The sequence below is a fragment of the Delphinapterus leucas genome, chromosome 2 (genome assembly GCF_059928025.1).
Source record: "Delphinapterus leucas isolate spDelLeu-1000000601 "Yukka" chromosome 2, BTC_Dleu_Yukka2, whole genome shotgun sequence".
In the NCBI taxonomy this organism is placed as follows: domain Eukaryota; kingdom Metazoa; phylum Chordata; class Mammalia; order Artiodactyla; family Monodontidae; genus Delphinapterus; species Delphinapterus leucas.
Genome location: NC_143130.1, coordinates 110,256,784 through 110,272,007, shown reverse-complemented (window position 1 = coordinate 110,272,007; position 15,224 = coordinate 110,256,784). Strand labels below are relative to the sequence as shown.

Below are 15,224 nucleotides of genomic sequence, written 5' to 3'. Positions count from 1 at the left end.
GTCCTTTAGAGGCCAGTAGAAGAATATGACAGCATCTCTTCTGAGGATTGCAGCAGTTCCCACTGGTGGAATTACAATTTCCTTTTTTTTTTGTAGTAGTAGTAGTTCTAATGGTAGTGGTATAGTTTAATCTTGAAAGAATATTTATTGCAACTTTGGACCTGTAAACTATCTCCAAATTGTCTCATACATGCTATGTGAAATTTAGTTTTAGACAATCATATTTCTTTATGGCTCAGTGATTTCCATTTACTACTTGTTAGTCATACAGTCTGAAGAGTATTGGGGTTATTGTGTTGTCTGACACAGTATGTATTCTGTTAAATTTGAATTTTAAAAGCAATATGGATTATATAGTCCCTTTAGTTACTTAGTACCATGTTTTATTTTTTACAAATCTCTGTTGAGGTTTGACTGATTTCCTTTTCTGTCTTGGCGCCCCCAAAAGAGCACTCCGTAGTTGCCTCCAAAAGCAGGAATGTAATCTGATCTGTGTTTTGTATTGTCTGCTGACTTCCATGAGAACACTTTGCATGAGCTACATTGATCAGTTCTCATCCTTTCTAGTCAGTTATTGGACAATTAATACAACCTTGTAAAGACTCCCTAGAGTATCCCTAATAAACTAGATCGTTTTACCCAGGAATAGATACATAAAGATATTCAAGGATGAGAAAAGCTGATTAGGAGAAACAGGAAATATTAAGCTTTCACACTCACGGTATGTTTTTCAGATTGTCTCCATCCTTACAATTGAAAGATATTGCTCTCTATTGAAATATTTTGTACAAATTAGGAAATGGTAGCTTTTCATAAATTTGCATCTTCATTGTTTAAAACAGGAAAGTTTAATTTAGGTGGATTCATATAATATTATTCATAAAATATTATTTTATTTCTGCTCCTAATTCTTGTGATCTAATTTTCTAAAGGTAAGAGTGATAATCTTTTACTATTCTTTTAAACATTTAAAACTGCTAGGAAAATGGTTTATGTGGCAGTTAATCCTTAAAGCAGTGTAAACTCCATGCAGTTTTTTTAATGTGTAGATTCACACTTTTGTCCTTCAAAATGTACTTTAAAAATATTTTATAGAGTGGCTTAGAATTTTGAAACTGTGGTATGAAGAGGATACATGCTAAGTACTTGGAAGTTTTCATATTAGTTCAAAAACAGATATTTTATAAATTTTAAAATACCATTCTTTTGACTTTTTGATAACTGTTTAGTAAAAGAATAGTTACGTCTGAGAAGTTTATATGCTTGTTGTGTTGGGCTGCTCAGCAGAATATTACAGTTTAATATCAGGATGCTGCAGGGAGGCTCAAAATAGTCTGAAAAGCTAATCATTTGTTTTTATTGCCTTCAGGTATATCTGTAAAGTATGAAATGGGTTAAAGGACCTGTGTATCAGACCCAACCAATTTCATTTTAGTCTTGTCTCACATCATGTGTCTACATTTTATTCACCAGATATGAAGCAAATAATATTAATAGTATCTTTATCAATTATTCATCAATTTCAAATTAAAAATAGTTTAAAATGTTTTTAATTATGATATTATATCTTTTTTAAATTACATAATCAGTAAAAGCAGGGTTGATTCATTTTCCAATAAATATTTGTCATAGACCTGTCATGTGCCAGGGACTGCTCTAGGCTTTGGGGAGACTATAGCACAAAACAAAACAGACTAATTAACTGTTCTCCTAGAGCTTGCATTCTAGTAGAAAAGTAAAAAAATAAACAAATACAAAATGTCAGATAGCATTATTGCTGTGATTAAAAGAAGAACAGGGTAAGTGAATAAAGGGTGGTAAAAATTCAGAAGTTTACCTACTATGTAAACTTTCCAAGACTCCTTCTCCCCACTGATTTAAATGATGTTTTTACTGTAGACCAACCGTATGTGCTGCCCATGTAGACACCTCCGTTATTTTTCATATCATAATATCTTGTAATTCTCTGGCTTGATGTCTGTTTTTTGCCCGTAAGAGTATGTGCTTTGAAAGTTGGGTGCATAGATCTTCACATCTGTGTTACCAGTTTCTAACCCAAAGTTCTTTTATACGTTCTCAGTAAGTATTGGTTATATCAGTGAATGAATGATATACTCAGAACTTCTCAGGATTTCTGGCTCTGCTGACCCTTTTGGGGATTTAGAGTTCTACATTTTATATTATTTTATTGGCATTAGTATATCATCCTTTTTTTTTTAATTAGGTGCACATCTTTATTGGAGTATACTTGCTTCACAGTGCTGTGTTAGTTGCTGTTGTACAGAACAGAATCAGCCATTCACAAAGTGAATCAGCCATATACATACATATATCCCCTCCCTCTTAAGCCTCCCTCCCACCCTCCCTATCCCACCCCACTAGGTCTTCGCAAGCGCCGAGCTGACCTCTCTGTGCTATGCAGCTGCTTCCCACTAGCTATCTGTTTTACATTTGGTAGTGTATATATGTCCATGCCACTCTCTCACTTTGTCCCAGCTTCCCCTTCCCCCACCACTTGTGTCCTCAAGTCCATTTTCTATGTCTCCGTCTTTAGTCCCGCCCTGCCATTAGGTTAATCAGTACCAGTTTTTTAGATTCCATGTATATGCGTTAGCATACGGTATTTGTTTTCCTCTTTCTGACTTACTTCACTCTGTATGACAGACTCTAGGTCCATCCACCTCACTACAGTAACTCAATTTTGTTCCTTTTAATGGCTGAGTAATATTCCATTGTGTATATATATGCCACATCTTCTTTATCCATTCATCTGTTGATGGACGTTTAGGTTGTTTCCATGTCCTGGCTATTGTAAATAGTGCCGCACTGAACATTGTGGTACATGACTCTTTTTGAATTATGGTTTTCTCAGGGTATATGCACAGTAGTGGGGTTGCTGGGTCATATGGTAGTTCTATTTGTAGTTTTTTAAGGAACCTCCCTACAGCATTTTTGAAGAACATACAAAGTAAGAAGGGAAGTTTTCTGAAAATTAATCTTTTATCCACAGGTACTACTGAACGAGTGTGCTTGATCCAGGGAACAGTTGAAGCACTGAATGCAGTTCATGGATTCATTGCAGAAAAAATTCGAGAAATGCCCCAAAATGTGGCCAAGACAGAACCAGTCAGCATTCTACAACCCCAGACCACCGTTAACCCAGATCGCATCAAACAAGTGAGTGTTTAGTTGGGAAATCAAAGACTAACATCCACAGTGTAGTATGAATTCCTTATAAAAGAAGCCTTAAAGTTTTAGCACATAAAGTTTTTTTCTAAGTAATACTTAAAACATAACAGAGTTGTCTTTTATTTATTTAAAGACTGTCAGAGTCTCTTCTTTAGATTGATCAGATAATTGAATTACTCATTTATTAGTGTTACACTGAGGAGTGATTATGTGACTCATTTCTTTTATGGTTCCCTTTAAAAAATTATAGACACAAATTTGATTAATTTATAGAAATTTAATCTATTTAAAATAATATCAATTTTTAAATAAAGTATAAACATCGAAACTATATTCTCCAAATTCCTAATACCATATTCTTAATAATATTTTTAGCCTTTAGTATAGTTATTATGCATATAAACTCCTATTTTGTTAACTTGTCATGTTCAACATTTTTTATCAACAAATATGTATAAGTAAACTTTTGTACCTAGTAAACAGTTCTTTGTTACAAATCAGCTATTATGTTCTGTATAACTTGTGTAGTATTTATATATATGTCATAAAGGGCCAATGTTTATTTTTAATGTGTGGGATTTTCTGTAACAAAAATTTTACTTGATAAAAGACAATGTGAGTTCTTAAGATTGAATAATGGCTGACATGATGTAGGAAAAAAATGACATTCTTTAATGTTAAATAAGGTGAATTCTTCCCCTCAACCTCGTTTAAATCCTCAAAATTATTTGATACTTTATGTTTATAATGTTTCTGCATTTGCCCTTTTATAATTAGCTGCTTAATTTGTGATCATATTGATAGACTTCAAAAGAAATGTATTATTCATTAGTTCACAGAATATTTATGTTCATTGTAATAAATTTGAAATGTAGCTCAAAATCTTATTAATTTCATGTTTCTGAGTTGAAAAAAATATTTTATACTAGGCAGTGTTATGAATCTATTATAATTTTACCAATATATTGATAAATATAAGGCTGTCTAATTAAATACAAACATAGCAATTAATAACTAGGTAATATATTTTCAAATTATGGGCCAAGACTCAATTTTCTTTTAATTACCATTTTAAAAAGTCCTTCCATGTTTAAAGCATGAGTGGGTAGTTGTTATTCCATATAAAATCGTTCATTTTATACTCTTTGTCAGTGTCAAAATAGTTTAATTTGTAACCCTTTATAACTTTTCAAGGAAGTATCTTTTAGTTTATACATGGCAGAATGTAAATATTTTAAACTTCTAAACACAGGTAGATATTTTTATTCTTCACAGCCATTTATAGTTTTGAAATGTTTATTTTATCTGTGCTAGGTGAATACAAAGGATAATTTAAAAACTGATGCCTTGAAAGTGGTACCATGATTTTATCCAAATTCTAAAAGTATGAGTTTAAAGACCTCTAGGTTACAATTTCCTGGGTCTAAGAATTTACAGAATTGGCACTGAAGTGCCATTGAAGGTTTATTGACTTTCTGCTTTAATCCAGCCTATTACTTCTCCCCTTTATTTTGTAATTTCTGTAAGTTCAAACATTTAGGGAAGGCAGTGAATATCTTGATTTTTTTAAAAAAGTAAAACATAAAATATACTTTGAGTACTGTATCACTGGCAATATATTCAGGACAATGATATGAATGAATTTTTATTATTTTTATAATACTAAATAGCTAGTACCATCAAATAATAGTCTATGAGTCATTGTTGAAACTTTAATTTTCTCTATGGCGATATGAGATTTATAGGTTGTTGTATATCCAGTCTCAGTAAAGATTTATGAAAGCCAGAATTTTAAAATGTTGGGTTCATTTCTATTTTTATTTGCCTTGTTCAGATAATATTATTTAAATTCAAGATAAGTGGTAAAAAATAATGGTGATTGATTTACTTTTGTGTATTTGCATTCATTTGTAAGCTTTGTAGACATTCATGGCATTGAAATTATTATTGATTATTTAATATTTTCATGTAATAAATAATGTGAAATAGAGTATCATTTTAAAAGATTTATTAAGAAGTACACTACATCTAGTAGGGTAATATATTTAATGCTTAAACAGTTTCTTATAAATGTAAAATTTGAAAAATTTACTCAAAAAATCTGGAAGAGAGATTTATCATACTGTAGATCAACAGAGTTATTTATACTCTAAATTTCGGATTCTCTAACTTTCTAGGTATCCTGTTTTACAATGTAATACTTTTTGTTGGATCATTGTCTAAATAGTAAGTGAAGTATATAAATTTAAATTACCATGCTTTTATTTCTGAAGAAATTATGCTGGTAATCCAGTATAAAATAATTATTTCTAAAATAAATTATTTTACACTAGAATAGATAAAAACATATTTCATATAATGTTTATATATATTTTTATATTTTAGTACATAGAATAATAATAAGATTTCTTTTAAAATGGTAGTCTTTCCCTTAACTAATGGCATAACATTTACATTCCCTTTGGACTTCAATTCTGAAGTTAATTTTTAAAATAACTTCTTTAAAATATTTTTAAACATTTTCTTCTAGTTAAGATTGTGCAAAGAATAAAACTTGAGTTTTAAAAATTTCTGGAACTGGAAAATGTAATTTCTGCATAGAAATGAATTAATGTTGGATCTGAAATTATATTTTCTTAATTTTTGTTACTACATATCTATTGTTTTTTATGGTTGATAATTTAAGATTTTGCTTACTACAAAAAGTATAATTAATATGTAACTTGGACTTAAAATAGGAAGTCAGAGTTAGTTCTAAATGAATAAAACTTGCTTTGAAAGTTAGAATTTTACACCATATATTATTATGACTTTTATAAAATATTATTTTCTGAATTATGTGATCTAGATACAGTTGGTTTCTGAATAAATTACATGAACCAGAATATTCTCCCCAAATGAAACCTTACTGACTTAATGAAATCTCAACCAAATATAAGTTCTTAGGAAAGCAGTACATACTGGTCTCACAAGTCTTTCATATGGAAGCATGATGATATCTAGCATGACAGCCTTACATCCAATTTAGATATTAGATGTGAACTATTCACTTCTTTATTCTCAAATGTGTTTTTTTGTTTGTTTGTTTTATTTAAATCAAATATATATTTGCTAATAGAGAGGGACTCCAATATTTTATATATTCAAAATGACAATAATAATAATATTTATTGAATAATCAAAGTATGTATCCTCTGTTCTATAGCCTTAATATCAGAAGATTATAAGGTACATAACACCATTGTGCTCATTTCACAAGTCAGTATACTAAGAAACAGATATGCAGCAAGAGCCAGTAAGCCAAAATTAAACATATAATTGCAACATAGAACATTATATTTCTTATTTTCAGGAAATGAAAATAGCAGAGACCTTCAGTGATCTTCAAATAATTTAGACTTTGTTTACCTAGAAGCTCTGAACTCATTCCTGGGGCACGCCTTAGCCCAGATTTTTTGGTGTACATATTTTCATTTCCACCTTTTATGTTTTGAATTTTGTACTTTTTACTTTTTTTTCCTCACAGGATTATTGAAACATTTCCTGTTGCTGTAAGTCCCTCAAGTCCCCCTCTAAGTATGGTTGTTTATACCTAATGAGTCAATAAATGAACCCCAAAACATGGTAGAAACAACAAATCAGTAAGATAGTTGGCATTTGTTAACTTCCTTTGTCTATTACAGTTTTTCAGCATTTTTTTCTCTTTGGCTCAAATGCATTTTTAAGAAAATCTACATTAAAAGGAAGTGGTTATAGGCATTTAAATAATTATTTTGTATGTAAAAATTAAATTAAGATACCAAAAATCTCACTTAGCTCAAAGAATTCTACTTTCATCATGAAAAATTGGCAAAATTAGCACATAATTTGTTCATTATTCATTCAATCATAAGTTTATTAAATGCCTTCTTAGTGAATTGTAAAATATACTAAAACGTAGCCCTTGCTCTGTCAAGCTAGTTTATGAGAGATCCTAAATACTTACAATAACTAATAAAAATATAAAACTGTATTTATATACCAAAACTACAATATAAACAATGTAGTATAAAAGTTTGGAGGAGTGTGAAAGAAATGTAGGCTAGAGTGACATTTGGTCTTGTAAAATAGGTGAAGACTTGAACTGGACCTTGAAGATTGTGCAGGAATTGCCTGATTAGAGGAGAAAAAAGAAAAAAGCTTATTTTAGGCAGATGAAGCAATATGGATTTGAGGAGAAAGACATCATAATTGTTAAATAGTAAAGAGATTATCTTGACAGAAGTGGAATATCTGTGTTGTAGTTTAGAGGAAATTAATGTTAGATAAGCCATGTGGGACCAGATAATGGAGAGTCTTGGATGTCTGGCCAAAGGGTATCCTGTAGACTACTGATTCTTCCTAATATTTTCCAAAAGAGCCCTTTTAATTTCTCTGGAAGGTTATGGAATAAAAAAAAGAGGCACCTCTACCCTTTGTTCTCTTCTGTGCTAAAACTCCACACAGATTCTTAGAGTGCTTGTAGGAACACCTATTGTTAGGAGAGGAAGAGAATTATGACACTTACTGAGTAATCTACTATGCAGATCTTTAGATTTGAAGGTTTATAAAATAATATTTTTTAAAACTTCTTTTATGTAATACCCGCAAATCCAGGGGATGTTAATCTTTGCCAGGAAAAACACTTTTATGGTCAAGAATGAAGGATCAGTAATACTGGTAACAGTGATGTATATGGTGCTTGTTCTGTTTCTGTGCTAGCCGTTGTACTATGCACTTTACATTTATTATCACCTTTCATTCATCCTTCCAAAATTCTTCTGAGGCAGGTGTAGAGTCCATGTTATACAAATAGAAACTGATGCTTAAAGGAATTTGAGTAACTTACCCAAGGAAATGTAACTGGTAATTGATCTTAACACTGAGCTGTATGGCTTCTAAGTTTGAGTAATGCTGATTAAACAAAATCCAATAGATTTCTCTCTTCTGGAATTTCTCAGAGTCTTGAATAAGCATCTCCAAGAAGAGGACCTCACTTGTAATAGAAAGTCTTGTATCAGGGTGAAGTTAGGAGACCAGGGAATATTTTAAGAATAAGATGATGAACACAATCTCCTCTGGTGGTGAAAGTTGAGACAAAGCTTGAAGCTAAAAGATATTTCAAAGTGAAATCTGTGAGGCTTTGAGACTGGTTTGAGTCCAGTTCTAAAATAATGAGGAAAATTTTAAAATGACTATATGTGGTTTTGAGCCTAGCAAAATGTTGAATTCTAGGAAGCAACTAGTGAATTTTAGTCAGGCATCTATGTGAGATAAAATTTTTGTTTGTTTCAGGCAAGTTGAATAAGTTGTACATAGTATGTTTTTTCCTTGAAGTAGTCTTTGATAGAAGCATAGGTGAGAATTTAAAACTGAAAATATAGATCCTTAATTGCAGTATAGGTGATAATTTCACTTACACCTTCATTGTAGGAGAGAAAAAAAGAGATAAAGAAGCAGTTACTTTTTTTTTTTTAACTAAGTCAGAAGCATTATAGTGTAGCGGTTAGGTATAGGATCTGATATAGGATTGCCAGGTTTCAAATCCTGCCTCTTTAATTTACCAGTTGTGTACATTTGGACAAGCTGTTTTACTTCTGTATACCTCAACTTCTTTACCTATAACATGGGAAAAGTAATAGTAATCTGTTCTGTAAGGATATTGTGAGTATTAACTGAGTGGATCTATACCTGGTTCGTAGTAAGTGCTCCTTATTAACCATAAAGATAAAAGGGAGAAAATGAGGAAAGTACAATATAAGGAAAGATGCTAAAAAGGATCAAATACCCAAAGAAAAATTGGAGAATAACTATTTTTTTAATAGGAAATCATAGGAGATTCTAAAAGTTAGTTTCAAGTCTATGTTGAGAGAAAAGTTGTTATTTGTTAATAATATTTCCTAAAGGTAAAGAGGCTGGTTAGGTAAAAAAAAAAAAAAAAAAAAAAAAAAAGTGTGAAGTGTGGGAACTGCTGACTTGAAATTGTGGATATAAAAGGAATAAAATACAAGTTAGATCAGAGAGACTCACATAACCCCTGCTACTAAAGAGCGAATGGCTAATGTTAAAGAATAAAAAGGAGCTTGAAAAGGTGGAGAAATTGGAGATGCCAAATACAGATGAGATCATTAAGGGAACAAAATGACTCAGGAGTGGTGGAAAGATAATAGTTTAGGGTGTTAAGGTCCTAGCCCCTGAAGAGTAGGAAGTTTGAACGGGAGATCACAATTTTGTCTACATTGAAAAGAATGAGAAGATAGGGAAAAAAGTGGTTTGGAAAACTGAACAGGTTGAAATGAGGCCAATTGTAGTAGATAAGGAAGCTCATTCTGGAAAATCATGATTTCTTTCAAGTAATAAAAACTATCAATTGAAAGGAAGATAAAATACATGGGATTGAATGGTTGAAGAGAAGGATAAAGGTGTAGAATAGTAATTAGGAGGAATATAAGCTATGGAATAGGAATCAATTGTAAAAGACCTTTTGAAATTAGACAACATGAGTTTATATTAGGGCTAAGTGGTTCCAGATAGTTCAGACATTGGGAGAATGCTGGATACTTGTCAGGATGAAAAACCACAGATAACAATTACATATTTAAATAGCTGATCTATTATTTTTTATAGAGTAGTATGCAGATTTATTTAACAGAACTGAAAACAAAGGATTGGGAAGGCGATTACTCAAGTAATGTTACTCAGTTAGCTAGTAGTACCTTCCAAATTAAAATTGAAGTTTGCTGTTTGTTGCTGTTTTCACTATACATATAATAGACCCTGACAGTCTATTATTGTAGATTTGCTTGAGGTAAGCTTATTTATTATGGAGTTTATTTATAGTAATATTCTCTGGTCCAGTAAAACTGTCACTTGTTAACAAAAATGCACTTCATAATTTGTAATCACTTTTTAGTTCTTATTCCCAAGAGCCTAGTGAAATCTACATTTAATTAAATGACTATTATTAAATCTTGAATTTTAAAAAACTGTTTTATATTCCAAAGGATCCACTATTTTAAAATTATAAACCACTTCAAATTTTTCTGCAATAAGTAATTCAGCCTTCAACGTTTAAAGCAGAATTCTTAAATAGACATTTGTGTCATATAAATAAAAATATCATACTTTTCCATTTGAAAGATAAAATTGTGCTAAAAAATGCCTGTGCCCTTCATAATCACTAATAGATAAATATAAAAAAAGTTTTTAGCAGTATATATCCTTTATAAATGTTATTTATAACATATTTTAATATATTGTTGCTATATGGATATTCAGTTAGTTACGTCTTCCAGATATATATCAGAAGTTTTACTAAATGATTTTTTTAAACTTGAAACCGCTTTAACTTTTAGTCTGCATAGTAAATAGGAATAAAAATGTTTATAAAATATTAGGGAAACAAACATATTGTACATTGAAGTATTTCTTACTAATTTTTCTGTTCTATTTGTGTGGTTGAGAACAACTATCAAAGCTGTTTTTTAATCTAATTAATAGAACCTTTTAAACTAAAGGCAGTACGTTAATATATTTATTTACACATATCTATTTATGAGAACAGTTTTTACCACCAGCATTTAAAAAATCAACTGAAATGCAAACTTGCTGGATTCTCTTTACTGCTATAGGTTAAATTTGTAAAGCAAGGAGACTTTTTCTGTTAAGGGTATCTATATGACTAATGGATAAATATCAATAGAAAACTCATCACCTGTTTACTTCATTACATGTTTATTATTTTAGGAATATAAACAAGAAAGTATATTTAGATGCAATTGACTGTGTCAAAAGACTCTGACAATCTTATCCCTTAAAGCCCAAACTTATTTAATTTTCACATTTTATTTAAAACATTAAACTCTTAACTTATCAGAATATGATATTTAATAACCAAACCCTTAATGATTTTTAAACATATTAATATTGTTCCAGAAGTTTAAAATTATTGTTTTTATTTCTGTGAGAAAGAAACAGCATCAGAATTATTAAGGACAATGTTGATGAATATGAATTCTATCAATTATTAATACATGCCCAATACCTCACATATACGCCAAGTAAAAAGAAAAATACTGAATAAATTGACAGAAGATAATATTAATCTTAGTGACTACAAATTCTGAGTCACTTGATATTACTACTTTTTCCACATATTTCTTTGCAATATTTCAAGAGAATTCATATCTAGGGCAAGATAGATGTCATAATGAACACCTGTGATACTTCAAGTTGATTTTATCCTGATGCAAATAGAAGAGCCCAACACACATACCTCATGCTTCTGTAGGTTAATGAACTTGGCTTCTAACCTATATTGGGATAGATGGCCTCTAGATTTATCTCACATCTATTTAGTCAGCAGTCTCATAATCACTCTGAGATTAGTAAAGAACATATTCTTAAATATTTGTTAACTACCCCCAGGAAATCTGTACAGTAACAACTGTAACCAGAGGTGGGAAAATAAAACCTTTACTCTTCAGTTCATAGTACAAGAGTAGCCCAAAGTCAATAGTGTATGTCTCTGCATAGTATTGCATGGAAAATAAAATATTAGGGCAATTATTAATGACTGGAAATGAAAGTCTCTCTGGAGAAATGACTTTGTAAAATGAATTTATTACAAATAGCAAAAACAGAAAACAAAGGATTCGAAGGGTTTTTTTCTTCTTTTGTGAGGTTTTACTTCTGAATGTAGCTCCTCTCCCCTTTTAAAGTATGATTTAACAAAAATCTTGGTATGACTCAACATTAAGTCTAGTTTTCCTCAAAGTATCTTAGGTTTTAACTTAAGAATCAAGAATCCCTAGAGGAGTGGACTGTTTAAAATGTGATCTGATATTAGAATCAGTCTTACTTTGTTACTTGAGAACAGTGAGTTAAGCAGGAGCCTGTGAATTTTTTATCCTTTTTTTACTCTTAAATGCTTTATTCTATCCTAATTAGGACTCTTGAAATATTAAATGCATAAATATGACTGTATTAATTAATTTCATCTGCTTTTCCTGACACTGCTGAACCTTTAAAGTTATGCTTTTGCTCATATGTGAGTAATTTTGATGGATATATATTAATATAAAACATAATGTCCATATAGAATTTTGTCTGTACTATAAAACTACCCCATTTCATGTATTAAGAAATATTATCGATTGAGGGTGCTACTTAAGCCATGCTATTTGCTGAGTGAAAATATACCTTTTTAAAAAGATAACATCTTAACATGTTACACACACATTAAGGTTACTCTATTAGACATGAGAAGTTTTTAAAATATCTTAAGTATATTATGGTCTCATATGGCATATTTTATATATAGTTTGTATATGTGTTTAGAAATGAAATGAACAATAACTTGATTCCTAATATTTTTGTACCTATTTTCAACACAGACTGATGACGCTATAATATATTATACCCCTTATCTATATAAATTTTTAGTGTTTAACACAAATGATAAAAAATATTATGGCAATTTGTTAAAATGCTATTAGTTACTTGTTTATTAATATGAGGTTAATGTTTACATTTTCAGACGGGCTCTAAATTTATTAAAAATTAATGTTTTAGAAGATAATGTGATATTAAGAACTCAGAACAGCAAATTTAATTGCTTTTAAGTATGGAACCCTAAATTCATGTGGAATCAACTTGTTGGTGATGTTCAACATATTAAGTAGGTGGATACTTTTATGCGAAAGTAAACTTCATTTCACCACTTCTTTCAACCCCCGACTGTATTCATTGATAGGAAAATGACTTTCAGTTTTACTCATTAAATTTCTTGAATTTTTGTTTGAGATCTCTTTTCCCCCAAGAAAACAAGAGGGAAAGAAAAGAGACTACTATTCATGAATATGGTCAGGATACCTTTAATACTCATGTGAATTTTTATCAGTCACCATCATGATTTCAAGTCATGAATTTATTTTTACATGCTTATGCATGCATATTTACATGCATTAGTTACTTAATTGATCTTAAATTCCATTAAATTTGAATGAATAGGAGAAAAATTTGTTCATAGGATTTTGTTCTCGTTATATTACATTTTATTTTATTTTGTTTTATTTAAATAATCAGTTTAAGGCTTATAAAGGTTGATTTGCTCCTGAACTGCTTTATTCCCAGACATTGCCATCTTCCCCAACTACCACCAAGTCCTCTCCATCTGATCCCATGACCACCTCCAGAGCTAATCAGGTACAGTATCATCCTGTCATCTACACCATACTTTTCACGGGTGATTGCCTGCACACTGGAGAAAAAGATACTGGTGGGTTAAGGATGTATTCGTTCATTCACATATGTGCACCATGAACAGATTCCAAATAACTTGAGAAAGAAATATCAATTATTCCTGAAAATTTATATGCATTTTTAGCTTTAGATAACAAAAATATATTCAGATGGTAGACTGCTAGAATTTTGGATTTTCCCCCTAAAATTATGACTTTATGAGCTTTGAGGGTTATTTATTGAGTTGGTGTTTATAATCTCCCTTATTATTTCTCCCTAGGATTCTTGGTATATAAGTTAAGAATATCATATATGTAAAAATTAAATGTATAAAGATGACTTACTGAGCAAAGGTATATCTTTAAATGTGAATGCATTTTTCTTTGTTTTTTATTTCAGATATGCCTTACTGTGTAACAATTTTAAACTTTTGATGAAAAGCATTCCTAGCAATCTAAAAGTAACTGGAAATTGGTATTTGTGATAATTTTAATGCTATTTAACAACTCAGGAAATGGTACTTTCTTAGAATTTAATAATAGCATTTTCTTTGCTGGAGTGGCAAACTTTGCAATTAGAAATATATCTTAATTTGACTTGATTGTTTTGGTACTGAATATTTGTAGGACATTCTTCAAAAATGTAGTTATTTTTGGCACGTTTAAGGAAATCACTAAAATATTCTATGTAATTCAGAGCCTTACTGTACTTTAACATGACAAATGTTGAAAAATATATTTATTAAAATGATTAAACACATTTTCATTTTGTCTGAGTTGAGCTTCATTTAGGTGAGAAATGTTATTTTCCTTAATATTTCCACTTTTTTACTAATACAAGGCCTTATGGGATTATTTAAATATTAAACAAGGGCTTATGTTTTTAATATATTTTTCATACAGTTGACTAATAAATTATTAACTTTGAACTATATTTGCTAAATATATTAAATGTGGCTTTTGAATATGATCTAATATAAGGCTATCAGAATTATTTTGCTCATTTATGGATTCTAATACCTTTGCAACCTCAGGAAAAAATTTTAAATAACTGAAAGCAAAACTAACATTTAGAATGTTATTCTATAGTAGGAGCTTGATTTTTATTTTATGCAGTAGTATTCCCTTCAAAGAAAAATACTTTATAATGCTCACATTTTAGCCCCAATAAATTGGTTAAAAAAGTACACATCTCTAGTGATGAAACCCAGCACTTGTCTTTGAAGGTAATGGTACTACATAAAGTGAGAACCAAGCTTGTAGTATTGATGCATGAAGTTGAAAAGTGTATATACATTTTCACTCATACCTTATCTCCTATATGAGCTTTAATTATATGATATAGAAAACTATTGTGAAAACAACTGACTTTATGTTTTTAATGTTTCTCTTGTACTTCATTCTTTTCCAAATAAAAACAAGACAAATGAGTACAACAGTAATAAAAACAAATGATTTTTCTCAACGTAAAAAGTAAAAAATTCTGGATCTAGAGAGAAAAACCATCTCAATAATTTTGTCTTTGAAGTTAGATTTGTATTTTCTTTATTTTATGTGAACATGAATTTTTATAAAATGATTTCTTAAAAAGGTTACTTGTTGAAATTTACTAACAATATAATATTTTTACCCTCTAGATATGTTACTACATCCACCTTTGGATATTTTTCTAATTATATTTTTCTCATTTGAAATAATAAGTCATTTGTGGTTTTATACTCTGTTCACTGTTCTAGCTATGTTTGTTAAATGTGTTTTATTTATACTTTGATTTCT

General features: G+C 30.1%; 1 protein-coding gene across 1 annotated transcript in view; it reads left to right on the top strand.

Annotated features, from left to right (window-relative positions):
* The first annotated feature begins 1,483 nt into the window (after window positions 1–1,483).
* NOVA1 (NOVA alternative splicing regulator 1) overlaps window positions 1,484–15,224 on the top strand; it is a 36,294-nt gene continuing 22,553 nt past the window's right edge. The window contains exons 1-2 of the mRNA XM_030763440.2: window positions 1,484–3,177; window positions 13,342–13,413. Of these exons, the coding sequence (XP_030619300.2) occupies window positions 2,860–3,177; window positions 13,342–13,413 (390 nt within the window). The 5' untranslated portion in view covers window positions 1,484–2,859. The remainder of the gene's footprint in view (window positions 3,178–13,341; window positions 13,414–15,224) is intronic.